General features: G+C 42.1%; 1 protein-coding gene across 3 annotated transcripts in view; it reads left to right on the top strand.

The window, feature by feature from the left end:
- Positions 1–15,786, top strand: part of grin2ba (glutamate receptor, ionotropic, N-methyl D-aspartate 2B, genome duplicate a) — a 127,382-nt gene that overhangs the window by 62,649 nt on the left and 48,947 nt on the right. For all 3 annotated transcript variants that reach the window (XM_058050306.2, XM_058050305.2, XM_058050307.2), the window contains exons 5-6: positions 11,494–11,637; positions 12,029–12,299. In XM_058050306.2, the coding sequence (XP_057906289.2) occupies positions 11,494–11,637; positions 12,029–12,299 (415 nt within the window). The remainder of the gene's footprint in view (positions 1–11,493; positions 11,638–12,028; positions 12,300–15,786) is intronic.

Below are 15,786 nucleotides of genomic sequence, written 5' to 3'. Positions count from 1 at the left end.
TCTAATGAGAATCCTGAGCAGGTGATCATTTATCGTTGAAGGAGAGCGTGTCAAGATGTTTCACATCAGGACCGCTTTTACCGTGATTTTCACCCGAGAGTCCCGGTGATTGCTAGATAATAGTCCTTAACGCAAATGACATTTATTTATCATTTATTGATCAATGAAACCTTTACAAATAAATAGTATTTACAATGAATACTATGTTTACATTAAAACCGTGTTCAATGCCGGCTTTGTGGTGCGTGCGTCCATCAGGTCCCATCTGGTTTATTTCATTGAAAGCTGTAAATAGCGTGTGGTTTTTTCCACCATTGCACCTGCAGCGTGGACACAGATGTGTTAGGCTCTTTGGAGCGCCGTGGTGCGCTTTGAAAAAAATCACAAATCAAAGCTTATATATAGTCCTTAAAAAAAAAATAAAAAATTGGCCTCAGATGCTAAATGAATTTACGTTTTTATTACTGTTGTGGGTTTTGTTATGCTAGCTATTGTTTGTTTTTATTAATATTGTGTATTAGGCCATAGTTTTCTGCAATATAATTTGTAGATATGCAACATAAAGGTCATGATGTAATAGGAATCTACAATGGTGATGTTTGCTGAGATACACAAGCACCAGATTTGATTGCCAGGCTCTTATTGCCGTTTTATTGCAGATCGTGATCGTGATCTCACAACAGGACCCCGATGATCCCTAACACGGGGGACTTTAGCTAAAACGCAACTCTGAACCCTCACTTCCTGTCTGCGGCACCGGAACAAACTCACAACAATTCACATGAGCCTCATTCCTGTCTTCAGTGTCTTATTTTCCTCTTATTATGTCTACAATATTGGGTAATAGGAGTGCAAAGGTGACTATAGGGGTGTTAGTTTCTGTCTGGAGGACTCTAATAATGTGACATACTTATTCAGAAGATCATCAGAAATGAGTTTAAATCCAAATATTTAACTTATGAATAAAGAATCCTACCTTGTGGAACGGTCAGGTCTGGAACCAATTAACCGTAATAAACGAGGGATTACTGTAGAGCTCATTTTAGTGCCACCAAATAGTACTATGAGTAGTACTATTCCATGATACATTTTTTTTATCTTCAATGGCTTATTTTCTCTTATTATGTCTACTATATTGGGTAATAGGAGTGCAAAGGTGACTATAGGGGTGTTAGTTTTTGTCTGGAGGACTCTAATAATGTGACAGACTTATTTAGGCAATCATAAACGGGTTTAAGTCCAAATATTTGACTTATAAATAAGGAATCCGACCTTGTGGAATGGTCAGGTCTGTAACCAATTAACCGTAATAAACGAGGGATTACTGTAGAGCTCATTTTAGTGCCACCAAATATATAGTACTATGAGTAGTACTATTCCATGATACGTCCTATCTTTAATGGCTTATTCTCTCTTATTATGTCTACTATATTGGGTAATAGGAGTGTAAAGGTGACTATAGGGGTGTTAGTTTCTGTCTGGAGGACTCTAATAATGTGACAGAAGAACATAAACGGGTTTAAGTCCAAATATTTGACTTATAAATAAGGAATCTTACCTTGTGGAACGGTCAAGTTTGAAACCAATTAACCGTAATAAACGAGGGATTACTGTAGAGCTCATTTTAGTGCCACCAAATAGTACTATGAGTAGTACTATTCCATGATACATTTTTTTTTATCTTCAATTGCTTATTTTCTCTTATTATGTGTACTATAGTGGGTAATAGGAGTGTAAAGGGGACTATAGGGATGTTAGTTTCTGTCTGGAGGACTCTAATAATGTGATCCTGCATTGTGGAACGGTCAAGTCTGGATCCAATTAACCGTAGTAAACGAGGGATTACTGTAGAGCTCATTTTAGTGCCACCAAATAGCACTATGAGTAGTACTATTCCATGATACCCATCTTTTATCTTGTTCTTCCTATATCAAGAAAGTCCATTATCAATATTTCTTAAAGAAACACACACATTATGTTTGTGTAACTATGTCTTGTACGTATGAAATCGTACGTCGGTGCGACCCGATTTGCTGACGTGAGGGCTAGCGCACCAGCTCAGTGAATACGTCTGCTCCACCAGGCCCCGGCTATCGATTGTGGCTGCTGCCAGAGCTCATATCCTCAAATCGCTCTCAGAGGCGAAGTAACTCATCACGCAAAGGCGCTGTAATTCAACGCACGCACGCCTTCCAATGCAGCAGCAGCAGCGTACCGCCATTACCTGCTGTAGCCGCCTGCCGGCTCCCATCTAAATCATGTGCTCGGGAAGCGCCGCCGGGGTTTACACTTTACATGTGTCCTTACTCCGGTGGAGGTTTGCGTTAAGTCGACGGGTTCACGCTTAAGTTGAGAAACAATGCGCCACTTATCGCCGTAACTCAACTTTTTTTTTTTTTTTTTTTTTTTCGCCCGCAAAGAATGCATTTTTTATACTTTTATATTTGCTTGCGTTTCAAAAGCAGTTAGCACTTTTTTTTTTGTAGTTATTTTTAGAATCCTTTCAAAACGAAGCCATTTTAATTAAGAATTCAGAGTCTTTGCCGTGATGAGACGTGAGAGAGATCAGAGCTATCGCATCTTCGCTAACGGGAGGAGGAGGAGGAGGTGAAGTCGGGAACCAGGGATGGCGACTTAAAAGGGAGACCACGAACCCAGAAGGGTAGCAAAGGGAATACGGTCGACATGCTTGGGACGGCTTTATCGGGAAAACTGCCCGTTAACGGGGCCGATAATAATTGGAAATGACATTCAGGTTGCACGTGTGTGTGTGTGTGTGTGTGTGTGTGTGTGTGTGTGTGTGTGTGTGTGTGGCCGCTTAGGATGCAGGATTTGGCTTCTGTTGGTTGACACGTTGTGCAGGGAGGTGAAGGGAGTGTGGATATGACTGCCAAAAGCTGGCATTAGTGTGACAGCTGTTGTTTTGTGTGTGTGTGTGTGTGTGTGTGTGTGTGTGTGTGTGTGTGTACACCCGCAACCGTTGTATGCTTGTGTAGTCCTGAACCCTTCATTAATGCGTGTTTGCTCATGCAGGTGCATCGAGGGGACGATAAAGGGGAAGCAAAGCAGGCTGACAAGGTGTGAAGCCGTCAGCGCTTTTTTAGCTAATCATTATTATTAATACAAAGTTAATTACACTCAAAGGGTTAACGGCCAGACAGGAGAAACTGGGAAGGACTTTCGATATTTACTGTCATTTTGGAGTTTCTGTGCCAAAATGGATGGAGCTTTTATTTGGCGCCCCCTACTGACATGAAACTTACTGTAACACTGCGTATTTCCCAACTGCTGGTTGCTGGTTCCATCATCAATCCAATGTAATTGGTCAACTTATTTCGTTTAGTCGGCATTTTTACTTTCCGACATCTCAAATCCCGACATTTTTATTCTGCGAAACAACCGATGGACAACTTAACAGTTGCTGGTTCTATCCCCTTGAAGACAAAACTCACATTGTTTGATTGGTACTGTCAAGCTACATGAATGATGTTTTGTTCTGCATTTTTACTTTCTTACTTTCCGACATTTTTATTCTGCGAAAGAACCGATGGATAACTTAACGGTTGCTGGTTCGATCCGCATGAAGACAAAACTCAACCCCTGCAACGGTAGGGGTAAGCGGAGCAACAAGGTACGAGTTTGTCCACATGACCGCGTGCACGTGCTGAAGAAGAGACGAGCGGTCGCAACGGAAGGGATGAAACGGCGGCAATATAATAATGGATGTGTGGGCGTGTTGTTGTCAAGCGCATGACTGAAGGTTGCTTGTTGCCTGATGACTCGGATGGGCCGTTGTGTGCCATTTTCATATTGTTGGCTTTGAAAAGCTCAGGCAGCCACAGAGGCTGTCTGTCACGGCAGCACGCCACGTGGGGGTGGGGGGGGGGGTAGATGCATACTCGTCTCACTCCATGTGGAAGTGTAGCAGATAGAATAAGCTGGATGAGAGGAAGTGAGGTGAAAGAGGAAGACGGTTGTTTTTGTTCATCTTTCAACATTTCTATTGTTTTTGTATTTGTATTGCTAAGTACAAGGATGAACCAGTCATAATGTGCTATATATATACATCACTATATTGACACTTACTATGGTACCCATTATGGCATTGGATGCTCATATCACCTCGTACTTCAGTAAGTGAAAAAAAATGAATAAAATAAAGTTAAAACTAATATAAGAAAACTAAAATGTTATTAGGAAAGCAGGAAGACTCAGCTTTAACGTACTCTTCAGGACCAAGGACAGCACTTCTTCAAATCCACATTCTAAGATTACTGTCCTGCAAAAAGTATCTTAGTATTTTAATGGATGGATTTGGATTTTTTTTTGGTTTAATTCAATACTCGTAGCTTTTGACATTTTTAAAGATATTACTATTACTAGTACTATTACTTAGTTAACTTAGTTAACTTACTTAGTTACTATTACTTACTATGGTACACATTATGGCATTGGATGCTTGGATGCTCATATCACCTCGTACTTTGGTACGGGACAAAAAACAAAAAAAATTGTAAAAAAATTTTAAAAACAAAAATTTTTTTTTTAATAAAAATTAAATAAATAAATAAATAAAATAAATTTGCTAAATACAAGGATGAAGAGTCTTGAACCAGTCATAATGTGCTATATATATCACTATATTGACACTTACTATGGTACACATTATGGCATTGGATGCTCATATCACCTCCTACTTCGGTACGGGACAAAAAATTAAAAAAAATTTAAATAAAAAAAAAAACCTTAAACTGTATTATGGAAAGCAGGAAGTGAACAAATGTAACAGTTACCGATTATAAAAGTACCAGATGGAGGGGTAGGATTTAATAAGCTTTGCTTCTTCCTACTCCTTTTGGACATGTGGAACTGGGAACTGATTATGGGATGCATTCAATTGTAATCTGATGCATGTTCAAATGAAATTAAACCATTACCATTACCATTACCATTACCATTACCATTTCTTCCCAGTGAATGGAAGGAGGCCCCAGCGGGAAGGGATGGTACATGTATACAAGGTGGTCTGCACTTAGTACTTAAGCCCTCTTTGGTTTTCTCCCCTCCGTATAAAATACACGGTAATTTATTTTCCGCATAATTCCTGTGAAAACATTAGTTTTATCTGTGGCGGTCCCGCTAGAGCCGTACGCCAGGTGTTGGGGATCAGAGGCTTTTTCCGCGCTTCCACTCGTCACCCAAGCAGCAAAATGCATAACATTTGAAATGTAGATGCGAAGAGCATAGATATGGAGAGGCTCATCCGTGCCGTGGATGGGATGGAACGGGAGCGGCGAGGAGGAAGCCGGATAGGGTGGTCTGTCCGCTGACAGTGACGGAGAGCCTTTTATGGCGCTGGCGGGAAAAAGCTCACACAAAGCGAGCTCTTCACTCCATTTCCCTTTTCCTCTCTCGCGGGATCGTTTGGGTCCACGCTTTGCCTTTTTCCAGGGCCTGCCGACTGTTGGGAGGTTAAACGTGGGCTTTGTGGATGGGATGCATCCTGGTGTCGCTTTCATCCACTGCACTTCCTGATTGTTCCATGAATGTCAGAGTTAGCGTGTGGAGTGCAGAGAATAAATAAAGTGGTGGGTAAATACCTTGGAAGATTGTGGCTTCGGTACGGGACAAAAAATTACAAAATTTTAAAATGTATAAAAAAAAAAAAAACAAACCTTAAACTGTATTATGGAAAGCAGGAAGTGAACAAACAGTTACTGATTGTAAAAGTACCAGATGGAGGGGACTGTCCAATACCAGGACTGTCCAATAATTACCATTTTTAGTCAGATTAATTTATGTGATTGGCAGATTAATTAATTAATCACCGTATTCAAATTAATCAATCATGATTCATTGTAGTAGTATAGCAAATATTTCTCTGTAATTGAAAAAAAATAGTTCTCCTCACATTGCGTGTGGAAGTGGTAACTCTGTGACTTCTTGCTGTGTCCTTCTTCCCCAGTCAGTTGCAAACCCTTTCTTAAGTTTAGAATAAATACTGTAAATTGGAGGCTAACTCCTTAGCTTGCTAGCTTGCTAGCTAGTTACCGACTCACATTGTGTTTGAGGTACAACAACAAGGAACTCGCCCAATGCTAACATGTGAGTTATTATGTCTATGTTGGGTAATACATGTGTAACGGTGACTATAGGGTTGTTATATCATGGCTACAGGGCTCTTATAATGTTAAAAGGTCATGAACTGTTTTTTTTGTGCTACAAAAACTTTTAAAAAAAGTACAAAAATATTGCATTTATTAATATTGAATCCTACTTGATGGAAATTGGACTTATCACGGTCGGTTCTGGAACCAATTAATCACGATAAATATTACATTTAATAATATAAATCATCAATAATGAATTTGTTGTATTTTTACAGTAATAAAAAACAAAAAAAAACAAGTACTTTGTACTTTGCCGGGACACTTAAACGATGGAGGAGGGTCTCTTATCGGAACTCGGACTCGGGTCTTTCACCCTGAATGAACGCCTTGGCTTTTAGGCACACTCCCCGTTCTTGTGGACGTCAGATGTGCACTTCCTGTCCCTGCAAAACCCTCTCTAATCGACAAATGCATACACATGTACCGTTACACAACGAAACAAAGCGGGGGTCCACCTGGAGCGTAATTAGAACCCCCTGCTACTCTTTTTGCGGAAACATGTAAGAAGTTACGAAATGAGACGTAGTGTAAAAAGTAGGCGAGGATGGAGGTTTTTATCTTGGGGGAGCGGAGGACACGTCTCGGCCCCGTCACTTCACTTCGCCGAGCAATACATTTCCTGAAAAAGCCTCTCTCTGTGTGGCGTAACTGTACGACACACACACACACAATACACACACACACACACAACTATTAGCATTCAACAAGAAGCAGGGGACAAACAGAAGGAAAAGCATCAGACTGCAGAGGCCCCTCGGTGGCTCATCTGCTAAACTTAGAGCAGAAATGGGCCATAGAGAAATAACTGTGTGTGTGTGTGTGTGTGTGTGTGTGTGTGTGTGTGTGTGTGTGCACGTGCGGCGCCATACATCCCATTTAGACCCGACATATTTCCTTCTTCACGCCGCAATCTTGTCCCGTTACAATAGAAACCCCGAGCAGGCCATCATTTAAATACCAGCCTGTGAGTCTGAAATGAGGGTTAAAAAAGTGCGTAAAATAGGGTCAGTGTTAATTAGGAGACGGCGTGATAAATGTGGCAGCTAATTAAGGCTGTGTGTGTTTGATTAAAGATAGGGAGGTTTTCTATGATAAGAAGGAGGCGCCGATGAGGTGCAAGGAGCGGGAAAAACGGCGAAGAACGAGGTGATGCGGTACAAAGGCGAGCCCCCTCCCCCTCCGTCCGTCGGTCATCAATACGTAATTTCAGCGCCGCGGCTGAAATGAAAGCGCTTGAGAACACGTACACTTGAAATCCAACGCCGAATCTGTGAGTTCATATGCGAGTACGAGCGCGCCATAGCCCTTGGCAAGTCTCTATCTCCTGCTTACTGTCTTTTAAATTGACTATATTCAAGCCAAGGCCAGATGCCCCCCCCCCCCCTCCCCTACCCGCTTCTCCCACTTTTTTGCCTCCCACTCGGCTCGCTTTTTTTTTTCCAAGCCCTCCAACCAACCTCTCTTCACTCTGTCTTCCTTCTCTCCCACTCGCCTTCCCTGACTGGCTTCTCTTCCTCCATCAGACGGCGTCAATACCGACGCCACGAGCTCGCCACCCCCCCCCCCACTCCAGTTCAAAGGAGCCTTTATGGGTAGCACAGAAATATGCATCGCCAAAAAGCTCCCAGCAACAGACGCCATCATCTCGCCGACTTTGCCTCCACCCTTTTCCAGCTCACGTTCTTCGCTTTCGCTTGCACGCCATCTTTCTGCACTTCCTTTTTTCATCAAGGGAAGAGAAAAGCGACTACGAGAATTTATTCATTTATTTTGTTGTTCGTTGGGATTTTTATAAATTATGTAATTGAGAAATTGTGCACTAAGTAGGATTCCTTATTTATAAACTGAATATTTTGGGAGTTAGAACCTTCTAAATTTGTGTTTTTTAACATTATTAGAACCCTCTAGACGTGATATAACACCCGTGTAGTCACTTTTACAGTAGTTGGGAACACTCTTGGTAGCGTCAACCACTGATGACATCATAAACGGACGATGGCGCTGACTTCCTGTTTCCCGTTTCCATGTATTAGCGTCCTAAACTGTGATTAAAAAATCACCATTGGACTCATATGGTGCATTAATAACGTGATAAATGTATGCTATATTGTATGCTAACGTGAACGCCTGGCTGAGACACACACACAGACACACACAAATATACACACACAAATACACACACAGACCGACTACTGGCCGCCGCCCCCCCAGCGCTCCATCCCTGCATGCTGGATCACAGCCGAGTGCCTGCTTGGCCTCCTCCATTGTCACATTGTCCTCCGCCTCCGTCCCTCCGGGGGGGCGTCACACCTCATCTACCTCGGACCACCCTCCCGGTTTTTGCTACAACTCCATCATCTTTCCTTGGCGCTTGTTTTAATTCCTTTCCTTTTATCTCTTTTATCTCCTCTCGCATCTGTTTCCTCTTTTCTACGCCGGCGTCTCCAGCGGCCATTCATCCCGCCATTGTGGCCGCCATTGTTTCCTTGCGTACGGTAGCCAGCGCCCGACGTCACACGTTGGACGGCGAGCGGCTCGGGAAGCCAATTGGAGGCCTCGCTGGCCCGTTTCCCGAATCCGGCTGAGTGACTTGCTGGCCCCCGCTCCCCCCCTCCGGGAATTTTAATACTCGCTAATCGATCACGTTGTGCCAAGTCGAGGTGCTAATGTGGCCCAGACCCTAATTATTGTTGCCGTAAATGAAGAGCGAGGTGTTTTGCGCCACTTCATTTTCCTCAAGGTTCCTTATCGCCGCAACATTCCGACATCAGCAATTTTTTTTCCTGTTTTTCTTTGCCGCTTTTCTCACCCTCCGACTTTCTTGGGCTGAAGTATCTTTCTTAATTATGTATTTTTCTTAAAGGCTAATGGAAACTTGGCGTTGGACAGTACATTAATACTGCTCTTAAGAATAGTCCGATGGCAAAGGAAGCCAGAAAACGGGAGGAATCCGGAGTGTGTATGTCTGGAAATTCAATTAAAACTGCGGCCTGGCAGCTATTCCGCTGGTATGAATGGGAGAGGCCGGGAAAGCCACGGATTTATAAATGGACGCTAAAGAACGAGGTGGCTAGAAAGTTGAGGAGTTAAATGGATTCCGGTTAGCAGCGACGCTCGAATGCAACGTGTGATTATTATTTCACGATGGCGCCGCTTTGGCGATTGACACGACACAAAGATAATGACGCGTTTTGCTAGCACGTGTGCGGCACACGGCATTGTTTGGCAACCGCGCCGCACTCCAGCGCCTCCCGCCTCGGCCCCGTCGTCCTGATCTCATTAATGCAGAAACAAGGTAGCGGATCAAGCCCAAGAGCGTCCCCGGGGAAAGGGGGGGGGGGGCAGGTTAGCGTTTGATGTTGACTGAAGCGCTAAGACAGTCTTGAGAAGCCGCGGAGATCTCTAAAGCCCGTCTGCCTGCTTGTTACTCGCACCAAAGCGGCGCTTCGGTGCGGTGACCAGATTAGCGCTCCCCCCCCTCCGACATGGACGCTTTTTCTTTCAAATGTTTGATCACATGACTCCAGGTGCACAAAAATTATATTATTTTTAATTTAATCCCTAACCCGAATCAAAATGAGATGTCTTATGCAGTGATGAAAGAAAACGAGAATAAATAAAAATAAATAAGATGTACAAAAAAATAACACAAATCAATTAAAAACAAAAATAGGTCAATGAATAAATTCACAGAATAAAAATAAATATGTATACAAAATCGAAAAAAAAAAATTAAAAAATTATTTATATTTAAAAGTGAATATGTCGATACCTACGGGAGAAATAAAACTGAATTCATAATAGATAGAAATTGAGCGTCATTCCAGGGAGCATAACATGCATATACCGTATTTTCCGGACTATAAGTCGCACTTTTTTTCATAGGTTGGCCGTTCCTGCGACTTATACTCCAGAGCGACTTATAAATGAAATAAACTGTTTATATTACATAAACACTGCACACCTTTTCTGTTTGTTTATTTTTTGTGTACCTGAATAAGCATTGTGTTAGCATATCTTACACCTATTAGCCTGTTTCCTATTCTTTTATTATTGTTACAACTTGCCTTCCAAGAGGACGTAATGTCTGTTTTGGTCAAGAAGTTTGGAAAATAAATTACATTAAAAGTAAAAAATGCGACTTATATTCCAGTGTGACTTATGTATGTTTTTTTTTTTTTTTTTTACCTAATTATGCATTTTTGGCCTTGTGCGACTTTTACTCTGGAGCGACTTATAGTCCAGAAAATACGGTATATATAAGTATATAATATAGATATAGAAGATATGTGCCTTACTTATTAATTTTTTTAGTTTTTTCAAAAACATTTAATTCAACACATTTATTCCTTTTATTTCCCATTTTTATATATATATAATATAGTATTTATAAATAAATATAATAAATAATAATAAATACATAATAAAAAATAATGTAATTTAATAATAATAAAATATTGAAAAATATAATTATATATATAATATATTATTTTAAATATATAATTATATTTTTCAATATTTTATTATTAAATTACATAATTTTTTTCGATTTCCTTACTCTGCATCCCTTCCTTCATTGTACACAGCAAGTGACCAAAATAGAAATGCAAAAATGTTATCAAACATGTCAACATGTAAGCGATATGAATGAATTATTAGACATATACTGCATAGATATATATGTATATATATATATATATACAGGTTACTATATGTCTATATGGTACATTGAATGTAAGACGGTGATGTTCCTTGGTGTACTTTGTACTAAATCCAACCATGTTGTACTAGAATCCTAGAGACCGTACTCTAATGTACTGTACCCCCCCCCCCCCCCCGCCTTCTGTAAACAAACATGTGGTTGTCATTGCCTTGTTGTGCCTGAGACGCGTTACCTTGTCCGGCGTCTGCGTTTATCCTCGCCGATTCTACGGCTACTCTACTCCCTCCAGGAGATGATTCCAAATACAGCGGCGATATCCAAACAGCGTTCCCCCCCACAGAGGTGTCATGGCATAAACTGTTGAGAATGATTGATGGGATCAGGTGCAGCCGATGAAAGCGGTCAGAATAAGGTTCAGACAGGCCGTGTACAAACTCATTAAAGGAGTCATAAAGGCAGCTAATGAAACTCACGAGCGCTATCGCTACAAGCCAGCAGGAGAAGAAAGGCGGCGCTTTTACTGTTGGCGCCGGCAACGCTACAAAAGCGCCGCCGTCCTTTTCAGCGGCCTGATATGTTCCGTGTAAAGTCAAGTCAATTAAAGCCCAGGTCGGGTATCGTACCGTCACCTCTTACAGCGATCCTTTTTGTCATTTGCAGGACGACAACTCCATGTTCTTTCAGTTTGGCCCCTCCATCGAGCAGCAGGCGTCCGTCATGCTCAACATCATGGAGGAATACGACTGGTACATCTTCTCCATCGTCACCACATACTACCCGGGGTACCAGGACTTTGTCACCAAGGTAACGATGCAAAAGAGAGCTGCGTTCGTTTATCCCGCAATCAGCAGCCTGGCTCCGACGAGAATAAGGCGGTATGTTTGGGCGGCTAACCACACGACCGCCGTGCCACCACATTTCCTGTCATTTTATATCGGGAGATGATGCAGGAGGCACATGAGGGTTGCTGGTTCGATCCTCATTTTGAAATGAATCGACGGTTTCGATGGCGCCCCCTATTGAACATTCCATTTAAGGTTCTGCTGAGTTTGTGCACGATGGCATGGCTCGGATTGTAGAGTTGCTTGTTCGATGCTCTCTCCGTGAATTGATTGATTGACAGTTCATTCAACGGTTGGTAGTTGAATCCCGATGCTCCATAACAAGCTTCTTCTTATTTTTCTGTCCCGTCCAGATCCGCAGCACGATCGAGAACAGCTTCGTGGGCTGGGAACTGGAGGAAGTCTTACTTCTGGACATGTCGGTCGACGACGGAGATTCCAAGATTCAGAACCAGCTGAAGAAGCTTCAGAGTCCTGTCATTCTTCTGTACTGCACCAAAGAGGAGGCCAACACCATCTTTGAGGTGGCCCATTCTGTCGGCATTACCGGGTATGGCTACACGTGGATCGTGCCCTCGCTCATCGCCGGAGACACCGACGTCGTACCTGCAGAGTTCCCCACAGGTAGGCGCTATACAGCCTAATTCTACCCCTCCATCTGGTACTTTTACAATCAGTAACTGTTACATTTGTTCACTTCCTGCTTTCCTAATATAATCTAAAATAATTCATTCTAAAACTGTAAATAAATATTTTAAAAAGTTGCAAAAAAGTTAATATCGGAAACCACATATGCAAAAGGGAGGAGTGACAGAGACAATGAAGGTCAGACTCTCATGCCCAGACACCCATGGATTTGAATGGAGGACTCCAAGAAGGGCCTCCAGCTGATAATCAGCTAGTTAGTGCGACTTTGTGTATTTTAGCAGTAGTACGTATGTGTACATTATGTTATCTATTGACCCTCTGGGCTGCTTTGCCCCCCCACCACCCCCCACCCCCCCGACCCCCCTCCGACTCCCATACACAGGTCCTTGCTTGCCTGTTAAGCCTCGTTTCCACCTCACTTTAGACCTTCTGATGTGCCAGATATGGTCACATCCGTACAAGTGAAATTTTGAAAAGCACTCAAACACTCCCGCTAGCTTGACATCCTGCTCCGATTTTGGATCAACATTTGCAATAAAAGTGTAAAGTATTAGGTTAGATTCACCTTCTGAACCCTGCCCCTTCTTTCTTCAATTGCCATAGTTCACTGGCGGCACAATCCACGGCAGGTTTTTTGGTCGTGCTCCCTTCGCCAGACACACTCGGCACAAAAATATGGTGCGTTCAGGACCTCAGAAAAAAGTGTGACACCTCAACGCTTGAGGAAATGACGTGATGAGGGAAGCATGACGTCATCGATATGTCAAAACCCGGGTACATGTATGCTGTATGATCACGACTTGTGGTGAATCTGATGCGTTTTTCTGCGGCAAAAAAACGGCTGGTTTGTTTTCGGGAAAAATAAGGATTGTAGAAATACATAAAATATCAAAATAATAATAATAAAAAAGGACTTTATGACCACAAATCCGCACATTGGCAGAGCATTGAATGCTGAATCCACTCTAGTTGGACGCTAACTTGACCTGCAGTTGACCAGTCCAGGGCTTAGTCCGCCCTAGTTATCTGGGGTAGGCTCCAGCTCCATGTGGATAGATGGACTTTCACTGTGGGACTCCACATTAGACGTTTAGCTGATTGTATGTTGGTGTTTGGATACTAGATGTACGTACATCCATCTTTGGCAGGTATGCTGGAGCCTACCCCAGCTGTCTTTGTGCGAGGGCGGGGTACACCCTGGACCGGTCGCCAGCCAATCGTAGGGCACATATAGACAAACAAGCATTCACACCAATGAAGCTAACCTGTTTTGGACTGGAAGGAAACCGGAATACCCGGAGAGAACCCACACAGGCACGGGAAGACCGCTGTTCTCATGCTATCATAGGTTCCTTTGGACATTGATAGGCGGTGTAGTGTAAATGGGATTTCAGGGCTGGGGGGGTTGCACCTTGTTTTGTGTCTTAATGTGTATTGATGTGGGGAGACAAGTAGCATGACATTTGGTGGAGGGGGGGGGGGGGCTGAAATGGGTCATGCCTTTGCGATTTTTTGAAGTGTACACAGCAAGGCCAAATAATGCGTGTGTGTGTGTGTGTGAGTTTGTCTCCCTATCAGGTTTGATATACGACCCTATCAGTTATGCAAATCACCCCACCAGGTCCTTTTTGATTGATGCCCCCCCCGGGGAAAATCACAGCTCGCTCATGTGCTGATTTTTTTTGTTGTAGTTAACTTTGAAAGATGGTAAGATGAATCATATGGGACGGAATGAACCATTGAGTGCTAAATGTTATTTTCTCATGTAATGTACGATCAATCGGGTATACACTCCGCTTAGAAAACCTGTGTAAGACTTTCTAAATGAGTTTTTTTTTTTCAATTATTAGAGCTCTCTAGACATGAAATAACACCCCTATAGTCACCTTTTATACTCCTATTACCAAATGTAGTTGACATTATAAGAGAAAATAAGCCATTTAAATCCAAATGATTACTACCATTATTATTCTTCTTCTGATTATTACTACTACTACTACTTGTAGTAGTGGTACTAGTAGGCTAGTATTAGCCTGCTTATTGGCTTGCTTATTAGCCTGCTTTTGCCCTATTATATGAAATTTGGCAGATTTTTTTTTTGTTTGTAAAAAAACAAAGTATTATTATTACTATCATTCTTTTTCTGATTATTACTACTACTTGTAGTAGTGGTAGTAGTAGGCTAGTATTAGCCTTCTTATTGCCTTGCTTATTAGCCTGTTTTTGCCCTATTATATGAAATTTGGCAGATTTTTTTTTGTAAAAAAAAAACAAAAATTATTATTATTATGACTATCATTATTCTTCTTCTTCTGATTATTACTGCTACTACTCATAGTAGTAGTAGTAGGCTAGTATTACTCTGCTTATTGGCTTGCTTTTTGCCTCCTTTTGCCCTATTATATGAAATTTGGCAGATTTTTTTTGTTTGTAAAAAAACAAAAGTGTTATTATTATTACTGTTATTATTATTCTTCTTCTGATTATTACTACTACTACTCATAGTAGTAGTAGTAGGCTAGTATTAGCCTGCTTATTGGCTTGCTTATTAGCCTCCTTTTGCCCTATTATATTAAATTTGTTAAAAAAAACTAAAAAAAATTTTTAAGATCACTAAAAATATCAAATTATTTAGGGGTTGCTTAAGAACATTTAAAAAATAGTCCTAATGACGCCACTGGTGGTGATGTGTTTTTTGTTGTAATGTTTGTTCCAGTAGCCAATAAGAGGCCAAAGCAAAGCTAGCACAGTGCTGCTCGTGCTGGGCTTAACGGTAACACTTGACACGCGTGTGTTATGACATATAAACACGCCCCGAGAGATGTATAAATGATACGCACAGATGCAGACACGGAATACACCACACGGAACATGCATCAAACACTCAAACATGCTCACTTTTCATTTCATGAAAAATACACAGGAAGTCGGTTGGAGCCACATACGCCGTGGAGAGCGAGCGGGAGCGGATGTGTCAACGTCCTGGAAGGGGGGCGGGGGGGTGGAGCTGTCAGTGCGGAGGTCCCACGAGGCAGGCGGTGTGCCGGGACGCCTGTCTTATTTCTGACCGCTGACATGCTAGTGAACTGGCTGACATGTTGGTCATACACTGTCACATGGATGCAGACTATCTGATGGAGACGGACACGGATAGCCTGCTAAATTGTTTTGAAGGCGATGTGGTCATGTGACCCTGATCCAAAGGTGACTGGACAGGGACCCCGAGTAAAATGATCACTTAGGTTGCTGTTGGCTCCAAAACGGATATTCTTTGAGAATAATAACACAACGCCAACACAAAATAGGTAGCTCTCGTATGCTTCCGCACGTAAAATTGTGTGCTGCGGTGAAACGCAATCGCTCTTCTCAATGAGCAGGCGAGCAGCTCTGTATTGATTTTCCTGCTTTTCGCTGTCTTGTTACAAACGTGTTATAGCCAGTTATGCAAATTTGAGGATTGCGT

The sequence above is a fragment of the Doryrhamphus excisus genome, linkage group LG16 (genome assembly GCF_037039965.1).
Source record: "Doryrhamphus excisus strain RoL-2023G ecotype Guam linkage group LG16, RoL_Dexc_Guam_v1.1, whole genome shotgun sequence".
NCBI classification, from domain to species: Eukaryota; Metazoa; Chordata; class Actinopteri; order Syngnathiformes; family Syngnathidae; genus Doryrhamphus; species Doryrhamphus excisus.
Note: the sequence above shows the minus strand (reverse complement) of the source record. Positions and strands in the feature narration are given on the sequence as shown.